Raw genomic sequence first — 16,645 nt, 5'->3', positions numbered from 1 at the left:
CAAAACACATTATACTACTTCTTCTGAGTACGGCAATACCACATGTGTGACACTTTTTTGCAACCTAGGTGCGCTAAGGGGCCTAACGTCCTATTCACAGGTCATTTTGAGGCATTTGGATTCTAGACTACTCCTCACGGTTTAGGGCCCCTAAAATGCCAGGGACCTGTGAATAGGACGTTGGGCCCCTTAGCGCACCTAGGTTGCAAAAAAGTGTCACACATGTGGTACCGCCGTACTCAGGAAAAGTAGTATACTGTGTTTTGGGGTGTATTTTTACACATACCCATGCTGGGTGGGAGAAATCTCTCTGTAAATGGACAATTGTGTGTAAAAAAAAATCAAACAATTGTCATTTACAGAGATATTTCTCCTACCCAGCATGGGTATGTGTAAAAATACACCCCAAAACACATTATACTACTTCTCTTGAGTACGGCGGTACCACATGTGTGGCACTTTTTTGCAGCCTAACTGCGCTAAGGGGTCCAAAGTCCAATGAGCACCTTTAGGCTTTACAGGGGTGCTTACAATTTAGCACCCCCCAAAATGTCAGGACAGTGAACACACCCCACAAATGACCCCATTTTGGAAAGTAGACACTTCAAGGTATTCAGAGAGGGGCATGGTGAGTCCGTGGCAGATTTCATTTTTTTTTGTCGCAAGTTAGAAGAAATGGAAACTTTTTTTTTTTTTTTTTTGTCACAAAGTGTCATTTTCCGCTTACTTGTGACAAAAAATAAAATCTTCTATGAACTCACTATACCTCTCAGTGAATACTTTGGGATGTCTTCATTCCAAAATGGGGTCATTTGGGGGGTATTTATACTATCCTGGAATTCTAGCCCCTCATGAAACATGTCAGGTGCTGAGAAAAGTCAGAGATGCTGGAAAATGGGAAAATTCACTTTTTGCACCATAGTTTGTAAACGCTATAACTTTTACCCAAACCAATAAATATAGGCTGAATGTTTTGTTTTTTTTAATCAAAAACATGTTTGTCCACATTTTTCGCGCTGCATGTATACAGAAATTTTACTTTATTTGAAAAATGTCAGCACAGAAAGTTAAAAAAAATCATTTTTTTGACAAAATGCATGTCTTTTTTGATGAATATAATAAAAAGTAAAAATCGCAGCAGCAATCAAATAGCACCAAAAGAAAGCTTTATTAGTGACAAGAAAAGGAGCCAAAACTCATTTAGGTGGTAGGTTGTATGAGCGAGCAATAAACCGTGAAAGCTGCAGTGGTCTGAATGGAAAAAAGTGCCTGGTCCTTAAAGAGACACTGAAGCGAAAAAAAATTATGATATTATGATTTGCATGTGTAGTACAGCTAAGAAATAAAACATTAAGATCAGATACATCAGTCTAATTGTTTCCAGTACAGGAAGAGTTGAGAAACTCCAGTTGTTATCTCTATGCAAACAAGCCATTAAGCTCTCCGACTAAGTTAGTCGTGGAGAGGGCTGTTATCTGACTTTTATTATCTCAACTGTAAGTGAACTGTTTACTTTTTCTCTGCTAGAGGAGAGGTCATTACTTCACAGACTGCTCTGAAAGAATCATTTTGAATGCTGAGTGTTGTGTAATCTGCACGTTATAGAATAATGCAATGTTAGAAAAAACACTATATACCTGAAAATAAAAGTATGAGAATATTTTCTTTGCTGCTAATCTTCTAGAAATTATTCATAGTACACAACCAATTCATTATATCATATTTTTTTTTCGCTTCAGTGTCTCTTTAAAGGACTTGCGAGGCCAAAATCCGGCCCCCAAATGTAAAAAAAGTTATCTACCTGTATGACTTTCTAAGGCACGGAGGACGCCGTCCGCGCCCTCCGTGCCGTTTCGCCGGGTCCCCGCCTCTCAATACGACCCCGAATGGCTCCCGACCCCACGGCCAGGGTCGGGCTCTGCTGCCTGTATAAAGATGGCCGCCGACCCTGGCCGCGGCTGCGCACTCCGCATGGCCGCTACTGCGGCTGCGCAGCACTAGGGCCAACCCCCCGATCCACGCTACAGGAAACAGCCTGTTGCGTGGATCGGGGGGTTGGCCCTAGTGCTGCGCAGCCGCAGTAGCGGCCATGCGGAGTGCGCAGCCGCGGCCAGGGTCGGCGGCCATCTTTATACAGGCAGCAGAGCCCGACCCTGGCCGTGGGGTCGGGAGCCATTCGGGGTTGTATTGAGAGGCGGGGACCCGGCGGAACGGCACGGAGGGCGCGGACGGCGTCCTCCGTGCCTTAGAAAGTCATACAGGTAGATAACTTTTTTTACATTTGGGGGCCGGATTTTGGCCTCGCAAGTCCTTTAAGGGGGGTAAAGCCCACGGTCCTCAAGTGGTTAAACTGCTAATATTTATTTTTAAAATGCTAGGTGTTAAACTGACGCTCAGGAAAATGGCACCTTAATTGGCAGCCACGCCATAGGATTCTGGCCTTTTCTTGTTTGTCTTCCCTTTTCTCTACCAATTCACCTTGTTTCCCTTCCTGAAGGTGTGCAGTGTGGCCCAGTGTAGCCTGGGACGTTGGAGAGGTTCGTGGGAAGTTCAGGACCTGGAGTTTTTTCTGCCTTGCCTGGGTCCGTTGTCTGTGCAGATACAGGCCATGTGTAGTACAGCATAGCTACCCAGGAGGTCGGGACACCTTTAGCCTCACTGAATGCTGGCTCCATACATCCACTGCCGCTGCTCCACCGCAGCAGGGACACCTTTGGTTCAGCCCCTCCATGATGCCAGATGCGAATCCGGAAGTAAGGGCTGACGTTGGCTGCACCTTTTGCACCTGGAACACCTTGGCTAGCAATGCCAGATGTCAGCAATTGGGACTCTCAGCAGCATCAGTCATTACCGCCGGTTTCTTTCATGAAGAACTGGGCCATCAATGCCCCCCCCCCCCCCCCCCGGTCTCCTTAGGGATAACAGATGATTGCCACGTGCGACTTGTGGTGCCGTAGTATGGCAGCCTTCACTCTTAGCTTTCGGACACCCCCCCCCCTCTCTTATTCTCACCATCCAACATCCCCCCCCCCCTTTCAGAACCTGTATGAAGCTAAAGCAATGCCAGGTACACGATGTGTGTAATGAATATATATTATATATATGTTTCACTTTTTTAACTGAATTACTGAAATAAATAATTTTTTTGATGATATTCTAATTTATTGAGATAAACTGGTATACCTGTCATTATTTTTTCCCTCTCATGGCAGAACAGCCAGTTCTATAAATGTTCCTACTGGCTTGTCCTCACCAGCTTATTGACATGATAATATCTACAGGATGTTATATTTTACTGGAATAAGTACTTCCATAAGTCAGTGACTTCTGTATTTTTATATGGTTTTGAAAAACACAAATGAGAGGATACGGCTTAGGTTAGTCTCTGAATGAAAAGAGTTCAGTAAATAGAGGGGTATAATCAAAAGTTGTTATTTGTCAGAGTTAAATCTACCGGGCAGACCGGTGGCATAGTGGTTAGCGCTCTCGCCTTGCCGCGCTGGGTCCCCGGTTCGAATCCCAGCCAGGTCAACATCTGCAAGGAGTTTGTATGTTCTCCCCGTGTCTGCGTGGGTTTCCTCTGGGTACTCCGTTTTCCTCCCACATCACAAAAACATACAGATAAGTTAATTGGCTTCCCCCTAAATTGGCCCTAGACTACAATATATATACTACTACACAATACATACATAGACCTATGACTATAGCAGGGACTAGATTGTGAGCTCCTCTGAGGGACAGTTAGCAACAAGACTATAAATACTCTGTACAGCGCTGCGGAAGATGTTGGCGCTATATAAATACTAAATAATAATAATTTAAATGTTGTCTTAACCTTAAAATCTTTCTACCTCCTTGTACACATAAGGAAGAGAGCTTCGGCAAAATGACTTGTACAGGTCATAGCTCAACTAACAACAAAAGAGACACATGCACAAGAACTAGCATAAGTTATGTTAAAGGAGTAAGGCCAGTTTAACACTAGCAATCAGCGTTTTGTTCACGGTGCGATCGGATGATGGCATCGCATTGAAAAAAACAGGTTTTGTAGATACCTGCGGTGCTGAGCCTTCATGTAATTCTTGGCAGCAAATCAAATCTTAAGTAAGGCTTTCTAGCACTTTCACACTGTGGTGGAAATACGCATTGCAAGTAAGTTTATTGAAAAAAACTTGCTACCATGCATCTGCACCGCAACGCGAAAAAGTTTTAAAATATCTTCGGCGCCATTGACCAACATGGCATCTGGTCAATGTATGTCGGTGCGGATGTTGACCCATAATGTGCTGATGCTTTTGTGTCAGACGCAATGCTTCCAGCGCATCACATCAGGTATGTAATGTCCCATAGTCTATCATTGCTCTAGTGTTACCCTGCAGTAAAAAAGGGTACCGCAATGCAATGAAATTGTCCTAGTGTGAAAAGGACCTAAAGGTGTAAATTAAAAATAAATTATTAGAATAAAACAGTAAAAATCTAACCGTATGAATTAAAAAAAGACACCAAACAATAAACTACCTCTGCTACTTCATGTTGGAATGTCAAAGTCATCTGTGTTCTACCATAACAAAAAGGACCGGTTCTGTTTGCAATCTCTTCAAGCCACTTGATAATTAAAGGCGTTGATACATTAAAAGGCAGGTTTCCAATTATATGTATATTCGGTGGATCTGTAAGTGTGAAAAAAATTATTAGAAAGTGATCTTGCTAGTGGTTTAAAGACCAAAGGTATTGCATTGCAATTCTGCAATTAAAAGCCATACAGAAGACTAGAGCCACAGAGCCATACAGCCATGAAGCCATGCAAAATGACTAGAAGCTGACAAAAATGAGCTCCAAACGCACGCGTGCACGCACGCACGCACACACGCGCACACACACACACACACACACACACACACACACACACACACACACACACACACACACACACACACACACACACACACACACACACACACACACACACACACACACACACACACACACACACACACACACACACACACACACACACACACACACACACACACACACACACACCCTTTTAAGGTCTCAGCTTTTTTTCATTACTTTGTATCTCAAACAGAGCAAATGGACATAGTAACTTTATCAGCGTTAAGGGAATCTGAAATAAGAGGAATATGGACACTGCAATTTTTAATCCCTTACAAACAATACCAGTAGGCTGTCATGCTGAGCTTTGCTTTAAGTTTCTTTTTACTCACACACCTGCAGCAAGCACGTAGCCGGTGGAGTCAGACCATAGTCAAAGCATCTTATCTGCATGCTCATTCTTGGCCATTGACTTATAGACTAAGGAGGCAGAGCATCAACACAGAAATCAGGGAATGGGCAGTGTTAATAATGAAGATCGCAGCCTCCATATTCCTCTCACTTTAGGTTCCCTTTAAAGCCAAACTGAACTGTAAATAAACTCAAGAGATAATTGTATGTATAGTAGCAATAGTATGTAGAACTGTTCTGGTGTCTCATATTATTATTCTAGTTGTTAATGAACAACTGAAGCGAGAGGGATAGGGTGGCTGCCATATTTATTTCCTTTTAAGCAATGGTATGGTTGCTGTGAAATTACCCAGAAGAGACATAGCTTCTTTTACATTGTTACATAGTTATTTGGGTTGAAAAAAGACATACATCATCACGTTCAACCAGAAAACAAGTACAACACCAGCCTGCTCCCTCACATATCCCTGTTGATCCAGAGGAAGGCGAAAAACCCTTACAAGGCATGGTCCAATTAGCCCCAAAAGAGAAAAAAATTCCTTCCCAACTCCAGACGGCAATCAGATAAATCCCTGGATTAACACCACTGGGCATTACTTAGTAATTATAGCCATAGATGTCTTTCAATGCAAGGAAAGCATATAAGTCCCATTAAACAAAGATATAATTGTCAGTTTTATGGACACTGAGTCTATCTGACAAAGAAAAAAAAAGAACCCTCTCTGAATTAACCTCCTTGGCGGTAATCCCGAGCTAGGGTCGGGGTGGAAAACCGCAGCTCAGAGCAGTAATCCCGACCTGTGCTCGGGTTAGCTGCCGGAGGCTGTATGCAGAGCAATGTGTGCAGCGGGCGTTTCAACAAACCTCACAGGGGATCCCGACGTCAACCGCCATTCTTCTTCCGCTCCTCCGAAGCTCTGCTTCCCCCTGGTGAGATTGTCGGCTGTTGTCATGACTACAGCCAGCGATCTCCTTTTAGGATTGCAGCGCCACCCGGAGCATGGAGGGAAATTTGCAGCGCTGGAGCCAAGGAGGTGAGTGATTGCTGGAACTGCTGCAGATCTCCCTGGCAGCATGATTTTTTCCAGGTTTTAGGGTCTAAAAGGCTGCAAAAAAATTGAATCACTTTTAGACCCTAAAATCTGGAAAGAATCATAACACCAAGTCATGACTACAGCCAGCGATCTCCTTTTAGGATTGCAGCGCCACCCGGAGCATGGAGGGAAATTTGCAGCGCTGGAGCCAAGGAGGTGAGTGATTGCTGGAACTGCTGCAGATCTCCCTGGCAGCATGATTTTTTCCAGGTTTTAGGGTCTAAAAGGCTGCAAAAAAATTGAATCACTTTTAGACCCTAAAATCTGGAAAGAATCATAACACCAAGGGAGTTAAGAGAGACTGTCTTTCTGAGGGAAGGAAGAAGGTCTGAATCCGAGTGATGAAGCCCAGAAAAATCTTTTCCTGATCTGGCTCTAAGTTCGACCTCTTCAGATTTAACAGCCAACCAAGTTGATACCACTGTTTGTATATCTAGGCTCAGTCTTTCCCTGGACTAGGTGTTGTTCCTACTGACTTCTACCGGCTTAAGAACACAGAGTAAACAAACATTCTGCAGAGTTGCACTTGACAGCACTAAAGATGTTGCCACCAGAATGTAAACCAGGGTGAGGAAAGATTTTACAATGGAAAATAATGACTAAATATTTAATAATGTAATGTTGTAAAAAATAAGCAATTTTATTAACTACATTATTTTCAGGACAGTTCCTCTTCAAACACCTTACTCTGCACTGCAAATACAGTTGTGTGAGTCTTATACCTGAGGTTTTGAGCATGAGCCCCCCCCCCCCCCAAAAAAAAAAACAGCTAGTTACAAATAAAATAAAATAAAAGATCTTGTTTCAAGCAAACCACCAAAATATTAATAGTGTAACTTCTACTTGTAGGGGGATGAAACTTGAATTACATTACAATTACAGCAGGCAACATTGTTTTTATCTCATAAATACTGTACCTATATAAAAGCATGGAGCAAAATGGTCATTACAGCCCTAGCCTGCCAAAAACAAAAGGCAGGAAGCACACTCATTAAATCCGTGTGTGTATTTCTGCACATGGCAAAACGCACACTACTGCACTGTCCATTATAGTTAATGGCCCGCTTGAGACTTGCACATCATTTGCGTTCATGTTTTTTTCCAGCTTTATTTTTTTCCTGTAGTTTTCATTCGTAATAACCATATTTTTCTGGGGGGGGGGGGGGGGGGGTTCTTATATTCTGAATATACAGTAAAAAGAGTTGCAGAGTGTGTAGGGGTGTACTCACCGCATCATGCCAGCATGCTCCTCTCCCCCTCCCTCATGTCGCTATACATGTGCTTCCTTCTCAGTCAAAGGAACTGTCCGGCGGGAAATGCCCATTTTTGGGAGGGGAGGTGAGAACTACGTGCCAATAAGAGGGTATTTCTAGCTGTAGGTTTCCTGTATGTACAGGTTGTTAGGGTATTCCCCTTTTTTCTAATGGATAGGTTGAGAAGTGAAATTTCATTTGTACTGCTGCTGAAGGTTAGATAGGTATATCTATTGTTTACATTTAGGTTTGCAATAAAACTTTGTAGCCCAGGTTCAGGGTCCCTCACTACAAGGAAGTTAATGTCCATGCCTGGAAAGGCTGGTGTTATGTGAGAGGTTAGACATGTTCATCAAGTGTCTGTAATGAGTACATATATGCTTTGGCATAGAGGTGTGTATTGAATATACACACGGGGTATGACAAGAGCTGCTCTGCCATCCTATCCTTCTAGAGAAGGGGTCTCAAACTCAATTTACCTGGGGGCCGCAGGAGGCAAAGTGAGGATGAGGCTGGGCCGCATAAGGAATTTCACAATCGCGGCGCATCGCCGCCTCTGCCCGCCCCTCTCACTCTTCCTTCACAAAGAGCGGTGGGGAGAGGCGGCGATCCGCTTGATGTCAGGAGCTCTGCCCCTTCCAGGAAATGCCGCCCGGGCGATTTGGGGGCTCTGCAGCAATCGTTTAGCGGCGGGGATGCGGCGGATTACTTGGGAGCACTGAAGCGAACTATAAGGAAGCTTTTGCTGGCGAGGGCCACAAAATATTGTATCGAGGGCCGCAAATGGCCCGCGGGCCACGAGTTTGAGACCCCTGTTCTAGAGGCTGTCACTTGTGGATCTATTGTGCTTTCTTGGGCCAGAAGATTAAGCATACAATTGTTCCTGCATAAATAGGAGGGCACTCCAACAAGGACTTTTTTGCCCAATGCTATTTCCACTTGTTGTTAGGGGTAAATTTGTGTCTGTCTTTAATAGGTAATATCTGGTCTTTTGATACATTAAGAATAAAGGTAATGTCTGGTCTTTTGCTTTGTGCTCCCTATATTGTTGTTTGTCATGTTCACTTCCCTAATAGGTGAGACGAGCCAATTAGTAGGTTGATATCCTATACTTTGCTGTTTGTTCAAGCGTAGTGTAGCTGGTCAGTGTAGCTTAGAGACAGTCGGGGGGGATTGGGGGATTTTTGCACTCTAAACCTAGGTGTGTCTTATAGTCTCGAGCATCTTATAGTACGAAAAATATGGTAATACAATGTATTCCACTGCATCCGAAAAATCGCAAGCAAATGTGGAAAATAACATGTGGGAAAACATGATCGTAGAGCGAATGCAGAATGGCAGGAACTTGGGAATTGTGCAGAAAAACACATTGTACTCCCTGCTTTAATCAGAAAGGGAATTCTGTAGCTACAGCTAGGAAAGAACTATAATTTATGAGTTCAGGATACATTTTGCTTTAATGGCATCTGTTTTATTTCATTGGGCTCTATTCACAAAACTTCTCATAAATGACTTATTTATCACCTAATTGATAAAATAACCTTTCAGCACATTTACAAGCAAAATAATCACTCAAAGTAAGTTGTTCCTGATTAACTTCATTTCAGTATTACTTTTCTTACCATCATTTTATTATATTTTTGCTCATTGGAAGCTTAAAAATGTAACATGTAACATAGTTAAGGTGAAAATAGAGACAAACAGGTGAAAAAGCTTTGGGAATTATGCCCGTTGTCCTTTTTGAAAAAAAAAAATTGCATTGTTGTCTTAACAAGAAATAGAACTACAAGCAGCCAGATCATTTTAATTAATTATTGCAAAAAAACACAAATGTGCAATACACAAAACATTTTGTATTGCTGATTAAAAAAAACTTGATATCATACACAATAAGAAATAATTGGCAGGCTGAAGTAGGGCTTTTAAGTAAAATACTGCTGTACTTGCTTAACTTAAAGGAATACTATTGATGTATGCATTTATTTTTAAATGCTGTATGTTGTAGCACACATTAGGACAAGTACTAGGAGCAATTTGATTCCTCACACAGCTGTTCCTCTCGTATAGATGCTGATAAAAAAGAGTGGCACTCGCTGTACACAGAGAAAAGGGTGCCCAAGCCTCAGGGGATCCTCACACCATCAGATCCAATCCATGCAAGAAAAAGTGTTGGAGGCTGGCACTTCCAAAAATAGAAAAGCTCTTTATTGAAGCATTAAAAACAGTGGTAATACAGCTGTATTACCACTGTTTTTAATGCTTCAATAAAGAGCTTTTCTATTTTTGGAAGTGCCAGCCTCCAACACTTTTTCTTACAGCTGTTCCTCTCAGCTGTAAAATCCTCCGTCAGTTTTGGCGTCAGTTTTGGATACAAAATGTATCTAAATACTGAAGGCTCCCAGAGGGCTAGACCATGTCTCTGCACAGGGGAGTTGCTATCAACTCCTCAGTTTATAGTTTAATTTTCAGCTTGCTGAAAAAATCTTATTGATATGGTGGTAAGGGGTTAAAGATTCTACCAATGTGCGTTTATTATCTTTGCTTCTCTTGACTGATAAATATACTAATAATGCTAATTGTAGACAGTGGTCTGCCCCTCTCAGCAGTTTGTAAAGTGGATGCAGCCTGGAGTGAATCATCACAAGCAGGCAGCCAGGCAACCAGTCTGAGTGTAAACACAGACTAGTGTTATAGCTAGTTATATTCCAGCAATATTACAGCTCATTTAGTTACCTGTTGTGACAATCCAGCCCCGCGATCCTGTCGAGATCTGCTCCCGTTAGCGTACGCAGGAAGTACGGGTGCAGACGGACAACGAGAACGGTTGCTGGATCGTCAGAGGTAGAAGAAAGAAAAAGCGACAGAGCGTACCAATCCCGTCTAATCTGCTCCCGTTAGCATACGCAGGAAGTACGGTGAACAGACTGACAAAGATTGGTCGCGCAGCTGCCGACAATATGTAATGGGACAAACATCCACCAATCCCATATTACTAGGCCACTGTTGCCATGCAGGTCTCATGCACTAGAGACTGCTGGAGGCAAATTCACTGTGTGCGTAGTAAACGGTTAAGATTGTTTGGAGGTGCCCATACATGTACAATTCTGATTGTATATACAATCGGTGAACTAAAAATATCGATTTCGCACTGGAAATCGGGTAAATACACTGCCACCACTCTTTGATTTTGGATAGGGCAAAGAGACCCCAACGCTATCATAATACGGTAGCCAGCCCAATCACGTTCGACATGCTCCGGTCACCGTTCGGGGAATAGTCACTTCCGACGGCTTATGGACTGTGAGCAATGTGACGTTAAAGAAAGGTTACTGGGTCCATTTATGATGCAATCTCGATTGGATACAATCGACAAACTAACGTTATCGATTTCGCACAGGAAATCTGGTACTAGCTAATCCTAGAAGGAAGAAACGGTTATTTGCAACCTACCTAGCAAATCAACAATTATAAGCAAATCATAAAACAATGCGGTAGTATGACTTACTCTTCAGAGGGCAGATTCGCTATAGCAGCAATCAAATGACCAGAAAAGGTACACGACTGAACGATAAAAATCGTTAGTTTATTTCAAAAACTACATACACACAGCTTATTTTAGAACAGATTGATTTGACAGAGAGAAGAGAAGAAAAGAAACAGAATGTCCGAATATACAGTTCAAATACCGTTATTGGTAGTCCATGCGGCAATCAAAGTCCAGAATGGCCGATTGCCATGCGGCCTTAGGCCTTTGTGAAAAAGTTCCAAGATGGAGGTTTTGGCCCGTGTCCTTGCGGGCTGCCAGGATGTTACTAGGCGTCAGATTCAAGGTAAAGGACACAGAGCTTTCTGGGCTCTCTGTGGTTATAGCCCCCATTCCAGCAAGGAGGGGTTAGGGGGTGTGGATCACACACCTCTTTGGAACAGGAGATCTCCCCGCCCCTCGCATGAACACAAAATTATATCTGAGTCATGATAGGGGTGCTAATCTTCAAACCATACAGGTTATGTTAAATCTAATAACATTTTCAGGTCGATCAGAATTTAACGATAACAATGATATCAAACTTGGGGGGTTTAGAGTGAACGGTGACCCCAAAATGCATATCTCTGCTTTGGCAGGGCTTACCGTTAATTCGTAAACATACAATTGTGTGGTTTGTTCCGAATTTCATAATAAGCGGGTTCTAAAGGCTGTTGCCTATTTGGAAATTCATCTTTATGGCAAAAGATGGATTTCATATTTGTGAGATCACAGAAAGGTCAGCTGGGAGATGGAATCTCTTTGATCCTTCAGCTGAGGTAATCCTGAGAGAACCCCCTGCTGTAATCGGTTCCTAGCAGTCTGGAGGAAGGGGCGGTTTATTAGCTTCTGTCCATCTAATCTCTGATGGATGAGCTATAACCTGTCCAGGGATGCTGGAGAAACACTTTCACACGGAGATGAGAAAAGCTGTAAATAGAAGCTACCAAAGAGCCAGGGTTTGTTAGCAGCCAGAGAGTAAGAGAAAAAAAAGTGCATTTTAAACCAACAAGTGTCAGTTTGGTTGGTTTGCGAAGAACCTGGCGTTCGTGACTCCATGACGCATTCGATATGTCATATCGACGGCGTCACACCTGTTACCACCTCAGATCAGCCTATTTCTCCTGTTATCTCCTGCACGCTGTGAGTGACACAGTGAAATATATTTGTGAGCTGTGTGACAGAGTAACCAAGCAGCTCAGGGTGACCCAAACTACTATGAGCTGTGTGAGAAATTAATTTTTAAGCAGGGACAGTGGGAGAGAGACCTGGGTGAATAAATAAAGTGCCCCTAACACTAGTGGTAATGTGTACACTAATATAGAGTATTAAAAAAAAGTCGTTTCAATCTATAGTATTCCTTTAACAAAATGTTAACCTATTATAGAGATACTAGTGGACCTAAGCCCGTTTAAAAACGGGCTAGATCTGTCACTGCGCATTCGTCCACCGCGCATGCACATTTCCACCGCCCGCTGCACCTGCCCACCCTTACACGCCTGACCGCCGGCCCATCCGCCTCTTCGCCCATCATCGCTCTCCCTCAATGTCTCTGCGTCCCTGCACATGCGCAAAGCGCATGTGGGACACACACAGGGACACGGGACGCAGAGACATTAGGGTTTTATTATAGAGGATTAGTATCTCTGGCTGTTTCCTTGGTAACAACTACAGTAACAGCATACAGAATATCAAGCACTACACTAAGAAATCCAACCAGACATTTACATGTAGAATGTCTAAATTGGTAACACACTAGTAGCTCTGAAATACTTAATACGTAGCAATTGAAGTTTAAAGCAAACCTGTTAAGAGTTTAGGGTTAAAATCTGGATAGTTCCCCCAGTATTGGGGAGACTTTGGATGGTCCAGAGGCTTCCCAGATCCTCTTCTAGCCCTTTGCTCCTGTTCAGGACACTAACTGCACTCCCATCTGTTTTAGGAGGTTAACCGTACTGGGCATGTGCGAATAAGGTTTACACATGCCTAGTAGAACAAAACACATGTGCACAGAGAAAAAAGCCTTGCACTAGTGGCTTTATTTTACTGGGCATGCACGGACTTCACTCGTACATAACCAGTACTGATAAACTCATACATGGGAGCTCTTTTTAAATATGCTTACATGGGACCCAGTGGAGGAAGGGTTGGTTGTAGGCACATCAGGAAGCCTCAAAACTAGCCAGAGGTTTCCTGCTACCGACGTATCGATTTTTGTTTATTAAAATTACACAGTTCTTAATCAAAATTCTGACTCACCATCTTCCCATGTCCTCTTTAAATGCTTTGGAAATGATTTGTCCATTCTATATGTGAGAATATCTCCATGAACAATACGCATTTTTCCCATTGAAGCCTCATTTAACATCTGTAATAGGAAAAAAAATGTTATTTCAACCATACAGTATATAGTAAAATATGGAAACATTTTGTATTGCTAATGAAAACAAATATAATATGCAGTATAAAAAACAGCAGGCTGAACTAGGGCTTTTAAGTAAAATACTGCTGTATTTTTTAACTTGCATTTTATTACTAACTAAATGTTTGCCTATTAAGTATCCCTGGCTGGCTGTTTCCTTGGTAACAAGTGCATTAATAGTATACAGAGTATCAAGCATTGTTCAAAAAAAACACCAAAACATTAAAATAAAATTAAACTATATTATAACACAGCTTAATATGGGGTATTGACAGCATGTAGTATAAATAGTGTAACAGAAAGGTCTAGGAAAATATCTAAAACAGTGCATAAAATCATTGCAGAGTAACAGCAGAGGTAGTGGACCTCTACTGTAAATTCAGAAGTGGAATGACACGAAGGCCTCTTTCAGACAGGGCACTGAACTGTGCACTTGTTGGGTAGTGTAGTATCCCGTATGCTGCCCCACAAGCATCATTCCGGTGCAATTAAAATGCAGCCGAATGGCAGCACGTGTAACAACGTGTGTCAGTGCTGTCAGAGAACCGCAACATGTGAAAAACCCGGCAGACGCAATAAAGTGGATGACAGGCTGTGAGTTCACCACCTCCAGTTGTCCGTAGCAGAATCAGAATCAATTTATTTGGCCAAGTAAGTTTGCACTTACAAGGAATTTGACTTGGCAGTTGCTTAACAAGCACGAACAAAACAATACAAGGACAGACAGTATATATATAGTACAAGTCAAGGACAGTACAATACAATACAATACCATTTGTAAAGCGATTTTCTCCCAATGGACTCAAAGCGCATAGTTGTGTCTCAGATCAATACAGGGTTGCAGGCTGGACTGTGTTACAGAGGAGATAGTCAGGTGTTCATAAAAGCCAGACTGATGAGGTGGGTTTTCAGTTTAGACTTAAATGCTACCAGGGATGGTGCTATCCTGATTGCGTGTGGCGGGGAGTTCCAAAGTCTAGGGACAGCATGAAAAAAAGGCTCTGTCTCCAAAGGTTTTGAGGTGGACTCTGGGGGTGACCATGGTGTTACATCCTTTTGAACTAAGATTGTGGGGGTTATGATGCAGTTGCAGCAAGTCCTTCAGGTATCCAGGGTCCAGATTGTGCAAGGATTTGAATGTCAGTAAGCCAATCTTAAACAAAATTCTCAATTTTATCGGTAGCCAGTGTGTCAAAAACCTGAGCGGTTCTTGCCTTTTTCATGATTGCTAACTCAGTGAAGGACCAGCCTTAAATCCGGCATAGCGGGGTCTGAACCCTCTATAACAGTAATTATAGATTGACGGTGTACCTTGAAATGAATCACAGCACTCAGTATATGATTTTATATAAAAATTGTATTTGCTTATCATACAGCATATATACAAAATATGAACAGTTCCAAGTAGTGTTTCCTTCTAACAGTATTCCATCTCATCAAGGCTTTATAGCCAAGCAATCATCAATCTTCTAAGCACATTCAAAAAAGAATATAACAGTTGTGTTATGTAAAATAGGATCAAAAGTAGTCTCATCTGTATCAATAGCTGTGTATCTAGTCCTAGTCCAATAGCTGTGTATCTAGTTCATTGAAAAAGGATATAAAGAAGCTGAGCTACAAAGAACATTAATGGATTTTGGACTACAAAAACAGTAGAGGGAGAGGCAAACCCTGAGAAAAGGGTGGCTACAACAAATGAAAATAAAAATAATGGAGGAGCACAGTTTATAACCACTTACAATGGGAAATCAAAAGAAATACAAAACATCATCAGAAATAACTGGCCACTAATCCAGCAGGATCCTATTCTATGCAAGGTGGTACCCAGCAAACCACAGATCATATTCAGAAAAGCCAGATCTATTAAAAATATTTTGGCGCCGAGTAATGTGCAAAACCCACGAACACTACAAAATTCCATCCAGAGTCTGGAAGAAATCCCTGGAACCTATAAATGTGGAGTAGCCAGATGAGGCTGCTGTAATTTTATACCTCATGGCCTCAAAACCATAAAAGATAAAAATGGAACCATTTTTCCATTCAAACAGTTTATCAACTGCGGTACAAAATTTGTGGTGTACTTACTCATATGCCCCTGCCCTAAATTCTATGTGGGGCGAACCACCAGAACTTTAAGAAAACGATTTGGCGAACATAAATGTAATATTAAAAATAAAGTCCAAAAGCACAGTGCCCCCAGACACTTTTCGGAACACCACAGTGGTGGGCCTAGAAAAGATCCCCACATCAATAGCCACAGGTGCAAGGTACAAAAAACTTTGTGAGCAAGAAATGCAATGGATCTTTAAGTTGAACAGTTTAGCTCCCGAGGGGTTAAATGAAGATATTGAGGTCAAAAGTTTCCTTTAGGAACATTTTTGAGTACAACGGACTATTTTCAAACACATGTGCTGTTAATAAATTGTCTGTATTTATTAATATTTATGATCACCCTTGATACCACATATGATTGCCCCCTCAGTTCTTCATAGATGTCTAGGTGGTACATCTGCCATCTCCAAGACAAACCTCCCTAAACATGATACATTTTTTTTCCTTTCCTGTCCTATAGCCTGTTATTGTAAAACACCACAATTAACCTCCCCCCCCCACACACACGTTATATATATATATATATATATATATATATATATATATATATATATATATATATATATATATATATATATATATTTTTTAGATTACATGCACAGTTTGTGCATCATAATCCTACATATTCCGGCAGCATAGACTGATGTCCCTGATTGGCAAATAGCTTGGTTTGACAAAGGGAGCCGCGAAAATTATATATTCTACATGGTATAGATGCACCTGATGCGAGCGGACCTCCTGCAAATGCATGCATACATTTAAATAAGCGCATGTACATATACTATAAGATTCTAGGTACTCTTTATAGTAACATTCCCAGCATCACACATTTTTGGTTACATCAATTTTATACATTTTTAAAAAAATTTTTTTTTACAACAACCCCCTCCCTTTGATGCATATACGCATATATAAAAATCATATCTTTTTAGAAAAACAAAGATTTTTTAAAAATGTGTTTTTTATTTTTATAATTAATACATTTATAATTTGA

At 41.7% G+C, this 16,645-nt stretch overlaps 1 protein-coding gene across 5 annotated transcripts in view; it reads right to left on the bottom strand.

Annotated features, from left to right (window-relative positions):
* TFB1M (transcription factor B1, mitochondrial) overlaps nt 1-16,645 on the bottom strand; it is a 247,821-nt gene that overhangs the window by 103,645 nt on the left and 127,531 nt on the right. For all 5 annotated transcript variants that reach the window (XM_068231877.1, XM_068231879.1, XM_068231878.1 and 2 more), the window contains 2 exons: nt 13,377-13,485; nt 4,519-4,670 (listed from right to left, as the gene is read on the bottom strand). In XM_068231877.1, coding sequence (XP_068087978.1) covers nt 4,519-4,670; nt 13,377-13,485 — 261 coding nt within the window. The remainder of the gene's footprint in view (nt 1-4,518; nt 4,671-13,376; nt 13,486-16,645) is intronic.

Source organism: Hyperolius riggenbachi, chromosome 4, assembly GCF_040937935.1.
Source record: "Hyperolius riggenbachi isolate aHypRig1 chromosome 4, aHypRig1.pri, whole genome shotgun sequence".
NCBI lineage: Eukaryota > Metazoa > Chordata > Amphibia > Anura > Hyperoliidae > Hyperolius > Hyperolius riggenbachi.
Note: the sequence above shows the minus strand (reverse complement) of the source record. Positions and strands in the feature narration are given on the sequence as shown.